This window comes from Liolophura sinensis, chromosome 6 (genome assembly GCF_032854445.1).
Source record: "Liolophura sinensis isolate JHLJ2023 chromosome 6, CUHK_Ljap_v2, whole genome shotgun sequence".
Taxonomy (NCBI): Eukaryota; Metazoa; Mollusca; class Polyplacophora; order Chitonida; family Chitonidae; genus Liolophura; species Liolophura sinensis.
In genome coordinates this window covers 42,345,980-42,360,750 of record NC_088300.1, presented here as the reverse complement: position 1 = coordinate 42,360,750, position 14,771 = coordinate 42,345,980, and the positions used below count along the sequence as shown (strand labels likewise).

The following is a 14,771-nucleotide window of genomic DNA, read 5'->3' as shown; positions in this document are numbered from 1 at the left end:
AAAGAATATTTATTGCTAACTTATGTACAATGCTGAAATAACTTAGAAAATGGCTCTGTCTAACAATTACGAAACTATCTTGAAGAATGGAAATAGAAAGCACGTGATGATAATGGGGTAAATAAGGAAGCAGACGATGTATTTTCACATGAGACAAAATGAAGGGAACAATAGTGTTCGATGGCATGAACGACGTTGTTTTTGTTGCTGCAGATGAAGAATTTACAGCATATGTAAATAAGCAAGGCAGAGAAACAGGTCTTATAGAGGTAACTTGTGAAAATGGGCAGATGTTGTCACTGCCAATGCCACTGTCACTACAACACTGCAGTGTTTTATATATTTTATATCATGCTTTAACCCTTTCGGGAGAAAATCCGGTCTGATGATGGCTCATAATTATAGACTGGCGGAGATCGCTGTCATTCTAGACCTTACCCAATATGATTGTAAGTTAACAGCTGATTTCTTGGCTAAACCCCTCTGTTTTATGCACATTTTCTGTCAGTGGTCTTAAAGTTTTCGGAAATGACATCACCAGTACTGTGACCATCAGATGACCTGACATTCATGATTTCACTGAGTCCATCCATGCCTTTTAAAAATAACACACCAGCTATTTTAAAATGCACTCCATCTAGATGCACTATAGGGACCAGCTTAATTTAGAGCCCAGTCCTAGATGTTCTGAACATGATTTGTCATGAGTACTGATGAGAAAGTCAGTAGAAAGGAACAAGTAAAGGAAAAAGAAAGACTTAAAAGCATTGTTTTTTCCCCATTAGAAACTTGTATACAGTGTCTAAGATACAGTGTTGTGAACGAATTAATTACAAATGTCTTTTTTGTTTGGTTCTGCCATGTATGCAGTTTATCAGTTGATGTGGGCATGTAAAGTTTACACTGGACCTCACATGATTATCGGAGTATGGAATGTTTTTTTTTTTTTAGCCAGAGGCAGTGGAGACTCACACCATAGACCCAAATGTCGCTGTTCAGCTGTTCTCACCTTTGGCTGCTTCTCAGAGATTTATGGTAGCACAGCTCAAGAATCCTTATTCCTCTGTGAGATGTGAAAATGGATTTCTGTTTGTCTTTAAACAGGTGCTGTACTTGTTCACTGTTATAAAGTTGTCTCATTTAGTTCTCTGCAAAATATTTTGTGGTCTGTGAAAACAGAAATACAACAGTCTGTCATGTATCCACAAAGTCAGTTTTCTGTATGGATTGATTCTTAAACCGTTCTAGGTGTGCAGAAGAAAGCAAGGCTATGTGACACCTTAACGTGTGAAAAGTTTGCTGTAAGGTATTAATTGACATATCACTTGGATTAAAATGAACAACATGATTTTAAGTTGAACTATGAAATGTGCTATTTTTTTCTCAGTATGTATGAATTCTGAAAATACTTCTTTGTTTTGCAGTTTGGGGATCAGCTTCACTTGGCTGTAAATGGAGATGGAACTGAATCAGAAGATTTTCTTAACAGAAAATTATCAGTATTTCAGAAATTAAATGGGGTTTTATATGGACCAGTGTCAGAAGAGTAAGTAACATCAGGAATATCTTTACCGCAGGCAATCATTCATTGAGATGGTTATTAAATACATGTGTTTTTAATCCTGATTATATTGTAAGGCTAATAAATTGAGATTTATATTTTGTATATAGACATGACATATATATGATCTAAAAGAAATCAAACATTTATCTCAAACAGAGGCATGTCAAAATCTTTAAATTTGGGAATCCTGCTTCATGGTACTTGAAACAAAGTAACATGAAAGGATGGAAATATGTTGAGAATGACAGTATTAATCCGCACACATGTAAATAAACATTAAAGACTGTCTCGTTTATCCATGGTAGCTAGCTGACTGATGTGAATGCCAGTCTTTCTGTGTTGACAGAATAAAACCAGAGAACTCTCAGGAAAGAAGACAGAGGCATAGGTTCCTCAGGTGTCTTCTGAACACATGGGTGGATCTGTACAGAGAAGAACAGTCTTTCCTGATGGAGGTAGATATCAGCATGTTACCCATGCTGTTAATTGTTATATTCTGTAAATTTTGAACATTTTGGAGATCTTATATCTGGCAATACAGAAACTCCTCTGTTTTGCCTGACATTTTCCGTTTGGTCTGCATGTAGGAATGCAGACAAAGGCTAAATGCATCCTCCAGCGGGTTTCTGGCGTGTATACTGGTCTTGACGTGACTTCAGATGTGATATTCAAATTAAGGGATAAATGTAATAAGGCAATGAATATATTATCTTTTTTCTACAGGTCTGATACAAATTTGCGCTTGGAGATCAGTCTGGTATATGATGTATTATATGATAGGAGACAATTTTATATTAGGCTGAAAGAGAGCACCTGGACTAAACAGCTGCTCGTCTACATGTACCTGAAAAGCTGCTGCAGGCGAACCAGCAAGCATTGGGTTTGAACCTGGGACCTTAGTCGTCAGGGCCTGAGTGGCTGTGATAAGAACAGCACTTTTGTAGTGGATTGACCTAAGAATGTGCTGGCTGATTAAACATGAGATTGGTAAAACTGATCATTTTGTTCTGCTGTATGATACTTCAGGCTGTGGAGAGACTGAATGTTACCCAGGTGGTCAATGAGAGCTGTATTAAATCCTTGGAGACTGTGATGGAGAAGATGACTTCGGCAGGGGACAAGCATGTTCAGCACGCCCTGCTGCTGGTCAACTCCAAACTCCTCGCTCTCTACTCCAGGTAAAATATGTACACATATGTAACTATGTTCACACAGTATATCTGGACATGAGAACTGGTGTGGTATTCATAATTAATGGACTTGTTCAGAAGTAACAGGCGGTAGATGTGCCACCTTACTAGGTCAGTGTTAATGTTGTGAAACATTGTGTTGTATATGTGGAATATTCAATGTTTACATTGTGTTAATTTTTCTAGATCCCTAAACGTTGTGTGAATATATTTTTACTGACCAGAATATTTTGTAACTTATGTTTGCTACCTGACATAGTAGATCATACTGAAAATACAGCCAGATAAATCTGAGATATAATACTGAGAGCTGTTGTCATTTCTTTAACAAGTGACCTCCTGTCATCTCATCTTTTTAATGCAGTCGTAACGCAGTGGAGTTGCAGCCCAGTGATGTTTTGGCCATCATTGTGCTGGTACAGAGCATGCTGCCTTCAGAGGAGAAACTTGAGGACTTGTTCTCATACTCCTGTCGACAGAGAAGGTATTCTGACACTGACAAAAACTTTGGTGTCATTTACATCCCTCAGCGAGAGCGATATGACAGTGCTCTTGAAGGGGATGATGAGGACTCATCTGAGGAAGTGGAGGTAATTCCGCCAGACTGAGTTTCACATAGGGGAGATTACTTTGTACATAGATATTTGCAAGAAGGAATGTAATGTAAATTAATGCAGGAGTTTTGAGTTACGACGTTACAACATCATGGCGAGGTCTCTGTGTGACTTGATGTTGTCACTTTACTACACGGTGGGGTAAATCACTGCATTTAACCTGGGCGGTGATATACAGTAATAAAAATTATCCACAAAACATGACTGTAAGTACCTAATGTGCCGTGGAAATCTTCTAAAATTAATATTTTAGGTAGTAAAAGTCATCAGTTATGGATAATATTAATTGTTGTATAAACCCACTAATGTTAAAATGGAATATCACTGTTGTGCTGCACTGTCACAACTCAGAAGCTATGTATTTGTATTGTTAAACGCTCAAGGGACATAACTCCCAAATATCAGTATGACGCATTGGGCTGCTTGGGGTTGTACGTTTGCTGCCATTAAATGATTGAGTCATTCCTTTACATTCACTGTTGTATTACATTCCAGTTATCTCCCCATAAATGTTGATTCTGGCGAGATATAGAATTTATATATGTGTGTATGCTTGGAGTTTTACGTCATTAGGAGTCATGAGGTGTATATATCAATACTGTGCCTTCTCGTGGCAGGGCGAGTCCATGCGGCCAAAGTGCTGCAGTCATTGAAGTATCATATCCAGTCACATTATAGTGACGCTGAACTGACCAGTCCTGTTACCTTGCTTTAAGCTATCAGTGCTGAGGACCAAGATATGGAATATGTGTGTTCTTTGTCCATGTTTAGTATCCATTATTTACTAAATTCAGTTCAGATGTCATGACTAATAACTTGAGAACTAAATGTGCACAGAGAACACAAATTGGTATCTGCATGAGATATGAGATGATACGGATCTTGTATAAGCTGTTGTTATCATACTTGTATTTTAGTGGTCAAATTTATGCTTGGTTAATTCAAGAAACACACACCATAGATTCACAGATTATATGTTATTTGACTATGTATATATGATCTGTTTGAGAAATCTTGGTTCTATTCGCACTAATGAATGTACACCACCCAACCTGATGTAGGTAATAGAGGTAATAATAGGGGATCTGCTTATGTCAGTATTACAGTCCATGCACCACCCCGGTGAAGGAGGAGGTGGAGGATAGTGACTCTCCTGGGGAAAGTCAAAACACACAAAGCAACACAGAACTTAGTGGTATGTTCCAGTACTTTAACCTGTCAGTGTTGTTCTAATTCCGTCTTGATGGCTAAACAATTTGTACATACCACCTTGATTATTAGTCTCCTGTCTCTATGTAGTGAATCTACTGGCATTGAGTATCATGAGAAGAAATCATTTGAAATGATAGATAATGTAATGTACAGGATGTATGTACATCATTTTTAACAAATTTCATTTTTTGGTGCTTTTTACAATGTGGACGAACAGGTTTTTATGCTTACTGTTGCACATTCTATTATAGGTAGTGCATCTCCTTACCCCAAAGTGTCCATGCAAGGCTCTGAAGATTACTATTTCACTCCAAGAGAGACTGAAAGTAACACAGAGGTATTGTCTTTGGGTATTTGTTGGCCATCCAATAACAGGGAAAGCAGTGCTAAAGAAGATGTTAGAAGTGATATGTCAAAAAGTACTGCAAGTATTGAGCTCAGGTTTTGCACACATGTAGATCAAAATAACACAAGCAGAAAATTTCATCAGTGATTTGCAAAAATTACAAAATCCATAACTTAGTGTATTGTGCATTGGAATCAATGTTATAGGAGAAGAAAACTTAAAACAATGAAACAATAGGCTGAAAAGAGCACATTTTTTTCTATCTGGTGGTGCCTGCTGCATAATTTTGAGATTTTTCCTCGCCATATACGTAAAGTCTGAAAAAGGCAAAGCTGGCATAAATCGCTGAATTCATTGCGGGGGGGGGGGGGGGGGGGGTTGCCTCTCAGCCAGTGAGAGTCATTAAAAATGCTGGCTTGTTTGTGTAAACTGGGAACCTACGTCCAGCATTCCAGTTTCCTGATCGTCAAACGGAAAACAAATTGTACTGTTCCCTACCTTTTGGGAAGAAGAGTTCTAACAGAAATGTACAAACTGCGCTTCAACGGTTTGCGACGCCAATTGTCCTTCTAACACAGAAGACTTCAGGAATAGTTCTTAGGCAAAATGGAGTCACCCACAGCGGATTTTGGCGCTGACTTTATTTATAATTTATCAGCTTGAGGTACATTAGAATTTTTTATGGCTTGCACCTGCGAAGAAATGCATACTCTTTTCAGTGATATTTGTTTGATATTTAAATTTTCTTTTCCTTAAAAGCAAATGTTATGGGTGGTATCTCAAAAAGTACTGGATGTATTGAGCTCAGGTTTGCACGCATATAAAGCACAATGACACGAGGGGACTGTTTCATTGCTGATGTTCAGTGTGCATATTACTGTAAATTACCATACTCACAACTTCAATACCGGTACTAAGATATATCTAAGTTATAGCTTTTCGCAGCATTACATTTCTTCATTATTGAGAGAGCTAGAGGTGTTCCTGAAATTGAATTAGTCAAGATTAAACAATCATGAAGAAAAGCAGCATTGTAAATTATTCTCAAAACTATGTGTGAAAACATTCTCAAAATGTATGAGTGACGTATTGACCTATTATGTTGGCCATGGCAAAATATGGTTTGAAAAAGTGTGATGGCCAAAATGACACATGCTTGATGTGAATAACCAAAGGCTATTTATACTCAAGCATTATTTTGACTCTATCATGTTACTTTTAGACAATATATACAATACTGTTCTTTTCTTATTCTCTGCACAGGCTGCTAACCCTTTGGTGGGTGGGGCTGCAGCTGCCCAGCCACTGCCCATTTCCCCGCGGGCATCTCCTCTGGAGCATCCTGACTACCAGCGCTTACCGGTCTTTCTCAATAATCCGGGCTGTCCATACACTCCACACATCCTACACTGTGTCAAGGTGTTGCCAGGCATGGTCCTAGTCATTGTCTCTCAGGTATGTAGTGTGCTTAATACTGGTGTGATCATCTGTAACATCTGTTACACAGTTACTTAGGGTACAGAAATATATTAGGTCAGTAACCCTCCTGTAAGAGGGCCTGAGACAAATTTATCCCAATACCAATTCTGCAAGTCTCTTCAGTGTTGTAATTGCTTTGACAGCTAAGCAAAGGAAGATAACCTGAACTGACACACCATATGGCATCAGCTGCCGGATGTGGAAATGTACTTCACCGTACTACACCTCAAAGTTTGACTTTTCCTAGTGGCATATTTTTCTTCATTCTCACTTATTTATCTACCTGATAGGACCATGTATGATTTTTTTGTTAGCTTAACTTCTGAAAAGCTTAAGGGGTTTGCATCAAATGTATCAGTTAAATACAGTCTTTAGTGTCTTGTTAGATGCAGGATAATGAGTTCTACATTCTACATGAGAAGGTGTAAGTGTATGATGCCATCCCTAACTCATGCTACTGTGGCATTTGTTGAATAAAAGACACCAGACATGTAGCCAAGACAATTCCACTAAATTTGAAAGCCGTTAAAAATTTAGATAACAATGTTAAAGAAATGAGAGTCATCTGATTTTATCTAAATTTTACAAAAATTATTTTTGGCTTCTTTTATTTTGATTTTTGTTTTTGTCAGTTAAAAATGGTTTTGTTCTTTTTTCAACATTGATATCCGTGTGCAGTCTTGCGATGTTTTGTAGAAATGAAAAAAATGCAAACCAGTGTTTTTGATTTGTGTTTCTGAGTCCATGATTTGTGACAATATTGGGAGTGTTTTGATACATGGTCTGATGTGGTACCTGTCCACAGTCGTCACGAGCCAGTCACAGTGCCACACTCTGTCGCACGATGAACTTGCTAAAGGAGGTGTTAGCAGGAAACTCCAGTGCTGTCCTCAGGGAGCACGGAGGAGAGTTGTATGAGGCTCTGGAAACAAACATGGCTAAGGTCATAGGCTTGTTGAAAAAGGTATGATGCAAACTTATTAACCTCAGTATGTTGCACGGTAATATATTAGTAATGTACCATGGTGTAGCGTAACCCTTTGTTTACATAATTTGTAGACTGTGAATGTATCAAAGCATCATTTCTGTAGGGCATCTAGAAATATACTCATGATACAGCATTATGACTACAGAGTGACATTCCTTTGCAACATGGCTTTGCCTAAATCACCTGCAATTTAGCCCACAAAAGTGCATTTTTACAGCCAAATAAATGTCACAAAATACTATTTTTGGTACTGAAGTTAACAATTTCATCCCATGTTCCAAGCAAAACTCCAAACACCTTTCTAAAATCAAAAGAACTCTCAGAATTAGGAAAAACGAGCATGTTAGTCATGGACAAAATATATGATCATTTTGGGGTATTTTATTTTGTCACTTTGTGGCATGGTTGGATCTGCCAACTTTAGCCAGGGATGATATATAGAATGTGGAAACCTAATCAACAACTTTTATAAATTGATCCTTAGAAATTGTGTTCTTGGGTGAGATAGGGTGTCAAACATTGCAAAAATAAAGATATTGGGTCAGCAGTTTTATCTAAACATGAATACTGCCATGTTAAAAATATGGAAGTATGCCTACTGTGCCATAACATGAGCAGTGACATTTTTGGGTGGGATGTCACTCTTTTGTCGTAATGACATAACTCAGAAATAATTGAAACAGATAGTAAATGTAACAGTCTTTACAACCTTTGTTTGGAATCCAGTGGGTGAGTGGGTTTTGTTGATAGCTTTTAATTGAATATAATGTACACAGCAGTATGTTGTGAAACTGGAGCCAGCAGGATTGTTTGCTGAGGGCCTGATTTTCCAATACCACAATGATTACAGCTTCCATGGGACAGGTTACAGAAAGATGTTCGCCAACGATGGGCAGACTGCAAGAGAAATAACATTGACCTTTACATGGAGCAAAACGCAAAGGATGAAATATCTTCAAAGTAAGTCTTGTTATTTTGAGGTGGTAAAAAGGGTGTTCACGTTGTATGAAATAGGGAGTTAAAGGATTAATGTATATGTATGCTTGGGGTTTAACGTCGCAGTTTTTCAGTGATATGATGACAAGGTTAAATGATGACTGTAAACGTTTAGTAAAGCTAACACTACAGAAATCAAAGCAGTTATTTTGCACTCATGAAGCATATATGCATTTGCAGTTTTTTTATATTCAGTTTTTATGCCCCTTTAAGCATGTATTTTATTCCTGTTCTGGAATTTCCAGTGGTGATATTGACAGTATTTACAACTTGTGCTACTAACGACTAGCTCATTAACCATGATGTGGATGGCTAAGAGCTAATGGAGTCTTATCTTTAATACAATATTTACCCCATAAGAAGATGACTATGGAGCTAATTTGTAATTCTTCATGTTTCGACATGCCATGAACTAAATATGGAGTATAAGAAGTATTACATTTCTTAAGTTAGTACTGTGACAAAGTAATATATATATATATATATATATATATATATATATAATATGACCTTTCAGAGTACATGTATGTGTTTCTATCATTTTAAAACTTCATTTATTGAGGATTACAATAAAGTACAATTTGTTTAAGTGCGACTTTATACAGGATGATACAGTGACCCAGGAGCCTCTCACCAATGCGATCGCTCTGCGTGTGTCCAGGTCATTCTGGGCTCTGTTCTTTTCCTTACCACCATAATGCTGGCTGTTGTGGTATAAGTAAAATATTCTTGAGTACCAATCAGATAAATAAATAACTATACATTGGATGCGAGGGAGTCTGTGGCGTAATGGTTAGTGTGCTAGCACAGCACATGTTAGCTTCCTCCCTGGTTGCATGCGGGATGGTGTGGCAGCAACCTGTGGACCTATTCTTGAGTACTTAATAAAACTCCAGTATAATAAATAAATAAATAGATATACATTGAAAGCATGATTGATTGAAAACATGATCATGACGACATAATATTGTAGGTTAGAAGCCCCGCTGAGGAATTTGACCACGAAAATCTGCGACCTGTTCCGACTGCTGTACCTGTCCCCCCGCCCACCTACGGATGCCATCCAGAAGGCAGTTTTAGACTCCAAGGAGGTGCTGGTCCATCATTTCAAAGACTATAAGGAATACCTAGCTGTCAAAGCTCAGAGAAATGTCACCATGACTACGTATCCTTTTGCCATCACCTGCGAATACTCCCTCCATGACAGACTATTCCAATCTATTGGTTTTACGCTCTATGGAAAGACATTTGATTTTCTGACATGAGTGAAAACTGACGTAATTAGTGTTATCCAACGATAACAGTGTGGGAAAAATATCTTGGCAAAGTTTCATTGGTTGGAGTGGAGGTGTGTCTTCATTAGTATTCATAATAACTTATACAACTACGAAGCCTTACATTTCCAGCAAAGTAAAAACTACTTCAGTAATATCTGTCATCACAGATCGCCCACAAATGAACCATAAATAATCTCCATACTTAAAACCCAATCTTTATTAATGAATTTGGTAAAATTTGCTCCATATTCACCCTACCGCTTGGTTCGTTCACAGTAAATTTACATCAGTAACATGTTACAGCTTACGATGTTGTGATCATTTGCATTGATCATTCTGGATTACGTTAATTAGCCATCTGTATCAGTTTTTTAAGCTCTTTCAGCAGAGGTAGTAGACGGCAGGCTATGGGCCTCTCCATGAGGAGAGTAACCTTTGAACTTCACCGCCTGCATATATACTGACAAGCCAAAGAAACTACATGTATCGATGAGATCATTCATTATGCAGCACCTTGTGCAGGTGCAGTTGTGCATGTGCATATAAATTGTGATTGTCACACTAAAACATAATTACATGTAGCTAATAAATAGAATTCAAATCCCCCCCCCCCAAAAAAATGTATGTATGTAAGGAAACGTTATCAGGTCTTTCAGTGTGAAGTATATGCCCCACACATTGAAGTCAGATCAAATATACATGTTGCATGAATGGTTTGTTTTGCTCGTCAATGTATCATCGAAGGTTCTTATTATTTGGCGATATATGTCCCACATCATTTTGCACTCACAATAACCTGTAATGGTGAAACACTTTTGATGATTAATGATACGTCTTCTAGATCTCTTCACATTTCCACCATGTTTCCTGGATCTTGGTCATTATTGTTCAGTGTTCTAACTGGTCTTCACATTTCCACTATGTAATTGCTTACACGTTTCCTGGTTCTTGGTCATTATTGTTCATTGTTCTAACTGGTCTTCACATTTCCACTATGTAATTGCTTACACATTTCCTGGTTCTTGGTCATTATTGTTCAATGTTCTAACTCGTCTTCACATTTCCACCATATACTTATTCACACGTTTCCTAGTTCTTGGTCATTATGGTTCAATGTTCTAGCTGGTCTTCACATTTCCACCATGTACTTGTTCACATGTTTCTTGGTCATTATTGTTCAGTATTCTAGCTATTCTACTATGTACTTGTTCACATGTTTAATGGTTCTTGGTCACTTTTGTTCAATGTTCTAGCTGATCTTCACATTTCCACCATGTACTTGTTCACACATTTAATGGTTCTTGGTCACTGTTGTTCAATGTTCTAGCTGGTCTTCACATTTCCACCATGTACTTGTTTACACTTTTAATGGTTCTTGGTCATTATTGTTCAGTACTCTAGCTGGTCTTCACATTTCCATCATGTACTTCTTTAAACATTTCATGATTCTTGGCCATTATTGTTCAGTGTTCTAGCTGGTATTCACATTTCCACCATGTACTTGTTTACACTTTTAATGGTTCTGGGCCATGATTGTTCAGTGTTCTAGCTGGTCTTCACATTTCCACCATGTACTTGTTCACACGTTTCCTGGTTCTTGGTCATTATTGTTCAGTGTTCTAGCTGGTCTTTGCATTTCCAACATGTATGATCATTGTTGAGTTTTACAAGTAAGGTGTTTATAGAGACATATAAATTGTTGTTATCATGTTACATCTGTTTCACAAAAGAAGAGTCTCATTAGGTATGTGTTTCATGGGTAAGTGTCTCATTGTGGTGTTGGTGTGGTGAAACAGTGTGCCGTTTCCTTAACCAAGTCATAGATATTTAGAAGACTACCCTGGGTTGGTTCATTTCATCTATGTGGATCGGACGTCCAACCAGATTACAGCTCCTTCTATCAACATAGCCAGTGATGAGCAGCGCTCACAGCATGATGCCACTCAGCTGCTTAAAGATAAGGTCATGTATTGTCTTCTCTTGCACAGATATTTCTGTTTTGGTTATTTTTGATATGTCCTTAAAATCCAGTCAGTGACCATTTCTGTTGGATATCTCCATAGTTAGTACATAATTTTTAGCTTCTTAATGAGCATGCATTTTCTAATTATTTTCTAGTTGTGCTGGGATAATATGTCTGTGTCTTTCAGCCCTCTATGTTTTAAAGAGCTATGTCATACACAGGGGATGTCACCAATAAAATTGTAGCATTATTTGTTTTTTAATCACTGTTCAAACAGGTTTGGCAGAGGTGCAGCTGGATTCAGAGCAAACTCAGCCAGGGTTACACAACTCTTACTGTCAGAGATGGCGATTTCCATTTTGGTTACTTTCTCTGGTTTGAGGATAGTGCAGTATGTGTCTCTACGTTTAATGATTTTATAGTAGATATTTCTATACTTAAGGCTCATTTTGTTTTCTGCTTTAAAGTATTATGTAAGTATATATTTCTTAAAATTAAACATCTTGAAAACTATTTGTTTAATTTTTTTATCAGTCATGTTGCATGGATTAAATGTTTGCTTACTATGACTTTATTAACTTTGTTTATATGGCTTATTTGAGTTGAGATCAGAATGCAGTGCTGAAACTGTTGACAAATGCCATTTGAATGTTTTAACCATTGGAGGAATTCACAGACTCACTCCATAGCTGATACACATATCATCCTACCTTCAAAGCTCCTCTCAAAGTACCTTTCTCAAATCAGTAGAACTGAAATCAGTAGAAGTCTGGAAAAATGAGCAACTTGGTCATGGATGAAATTTTAAGTCGTTTAAAAGGTATATATGATGAGATTGAAATGTTAGAATGTGCTGTATGCTTGCAGGGTAACCCGCTGACATATCAGCAGCCGTTTAAACCAGAATCTGTCTCAGTTCAGCCTGGTGTAATAGCAGGAAACTTTTACGAGTGAGTGATCAAATACATTGACATAATTGCTGCCCTAAGTGGACTATTTAAACAAGCATTCTGCATCTATTAAAATAGTGACACATCCATCTGAAACAGAGTTGGTACAGTGTAGATTTAAAAGAATACTATGAAAAAAAAAATCATTACGATATATTCTTTTGAAATTAATCAAATGCAGTCTTTTCTTGAGATTTCTGATGAAAAATTCTTAGTGGCAAAAAAAAAAAAAAAAAAAATTCAGAAACTGAATACCCTTGAGGCTATTATTAAAAATTTGTCTGTTTGGGACAACCTGAATGGGTCCTACACAAAAGATTTTACTGGGCTTTTTATTTCAGTGTTAATTTCTTTAAAATACCTATCTTTTCCATATCTATATTTGTATCGACCTACCCTATCTTTCCATATAGTGTTGCACTATCTTCAACCAGGAATTTTTTTAAGGATGGCATGATAATGAGTAAGTAAGATGCTGTAGCATTGATTTCTCAAAGATGAAATTCTCAAGGATGAAATGCATTTTAGTGAATATCTTGATCTCTGTTGACAGTCAGCTGATCAGAAGCTGCTTCCCTGATGGGATTGTGGGAGGAATCCACTGTTTTGAGCTGGTGACAATGCATGTGGGTGTGGTGCCCACACAGTATGTGGTGAGTCACTGTAGGAAGCTGGCCAGTCAGTTGTGGGAAGCCTTCACCATCAGTCTGCTCTGAGGACTGAGGGGATTGTCTTAAGCCGAGTTTAGACAATGCTGAACAGAATTCAACAAAATCAAAATATGTGAGCTGCTAATAGATTTTAGTCAAAAGATACGAATCATAAGAGGAAAGAGCTTGGTCAGTTTTAGCAATTCAGTATAATAATTAGTTAAACCATATGAATGGGGCTTAACAGATGTATACTACAACTGACGTGGGTTTTGGATGGACATGGGTTTCCATGGGCTCTGCCCACTTTCCTCTAACCGTAATGCTGGCTGCCATCGTATAAATGAAATACTCTTGAGTTCACCATAAAACGCCAATCAAAATAAATGAATAGATAGGACTGATAAGAGCCTCCAAGCTGTCAGTGTTGTACAGGAAGGTGTCTCAGAGATATTACAGACAATCAAAGAAATTTTAGTTATGCTGAAAAAATTCAGATTTCTTTCATGACTGTCAATCTGATCTCAGACCGCATACCGCCAATATCTTGTTGAGGTGCGGTGTAAAACTGTTTTTATAGCACATTGTGATGCATCATCAAATGACGCTCCTGCCTTTGTACATGTACTAGTACTATTCATGCCTTGATGATGAAGCTTTATTATGTTCTGTCACTCTCTTGTAAAGGGAACTCATTTAAATATTTTTGTATATATGTTTTATGAAGGTTTGATTAAAATGTGAATTTGGACCATTATGGATTTACTGTAGGTTCAAATGTGTGAAAGTAATACTTAAGTGCAAATGAAACTAGATGTGGTCAGTAGTTTAACAAGTGTTAATAAGTCATAATCTGTTTTAAAAGATTGTCTTGGTATAGGGAGGTATTAGAACGAGACTTATATCAGTATAGATGCTGTTTTCCCCATTTGCCGAACTGTTAGTATGATATTTATAAATCAATATAAATGTATATGTAAATTTGTGTAGATAGAAATCATTTTTAGTATGGATCTTTTTTTGAAATATGAATTTACAAAAAAAAGTTTTTTTATGGTGTAAATTTTCATAAAATATAATCACAAAGCCTTATAAAAGCCTTATAGATACAAGTTTTACACATTTATTCCTATCCATTTGTTTTAATTTGATTGTCGTTAAAATGCCATGCTGCAGAAGTTTTGACTTGTATGACCACCATTCCGTAAGCCATTACCACTTGCCAGGTACCTGACAAGTTTTAAGTCTAACCACTGATTTCAGTTTTTAGGCATTTGGTAAAGAGTGAAAGTCATGGTTTCCCCTGAGCACTAACCACTGCTTTAAGTCTTTAGGCACTTAGTCAAGATGGAGTCATGGATTCCTCTACTAAATCACTAAATCACTATCTTAAGTCTGCAGGAACTTTGTGAAAAAAGTTCATTATTCTTCACCATGTACAAATGGGTTGCTTATTTCTGCATGAGCTTTTCTAGTCCATCTTTTGGGTTCAGATGTAATAAAGAGACTTCCAGCGTATACTACAAGGTTTCCTGTAAATTT

At 37.1% G+C, this 14,771-nt stretch overlaps 1 protein-coding gene across 1 annotated transcript; it reads left to right on the top strand.

Moving 5' to 3' along the window:
• The first annotated feature begins 116 nt into the window (after nt 1-116).
• LOC135469248 (BLOC-3 complex member HPS1-like) lies at nt 117-14,751 on the top strand. Its single transcript, XM_064747846.1, has 16 exons — nt 117-269; nt 952-1,104; nt 1,425-1,546; nt 1,911-2,019; nt 2,591-2,742; nt 3,119-3,344; nt 4,467-4,563; nt 4,832-4,917; nt 6,190-6,381; nt 7,211-7,369; nt 8,244-8,353; nt 9,363-9,554; nt 11,490-11,628; nt 11,907-12,020; nt 12,497-12,579; nt 13,133-14,751. Exons 1-16 carry the CDS (start codon nt 159-161, stop codon nt 13,293-13,295), a joined length of 2,208 nt encoding a protein of 735 aa, XP_064603916.1. The 5' UTR covers nt 117-158; the 3' UTR covers nt 13,296-14,751.
• The last annotated feature ends 20 nt before the right edge of the window (nt 14,752-14,771 follow it).

Bases quoted from the DNA above. Each gene is read 5' to 3' on its own strand.
- LOC135469248 (XM_064747846.1), top strand. From the start codon at position 159: ATGAAGGGAACAATAGTGTTCGATGGCATGAACGACGTTGTTTTTGTT. The intron at 6,382-7,210 runs GTATGTAGTGTG...ACCTGTCCACAG, and splicing joins TCCTAGTCATTGTCTCTCAG to TCGTCACGAGCCAGTCACAG. The intron at 7,370-8,243 runs GTATGATGCAAA...CAATGATTACAG, and splicing joins TCATAGGCTTGTTGAAAAAG to CTTCCATGGGACAGGTTACA.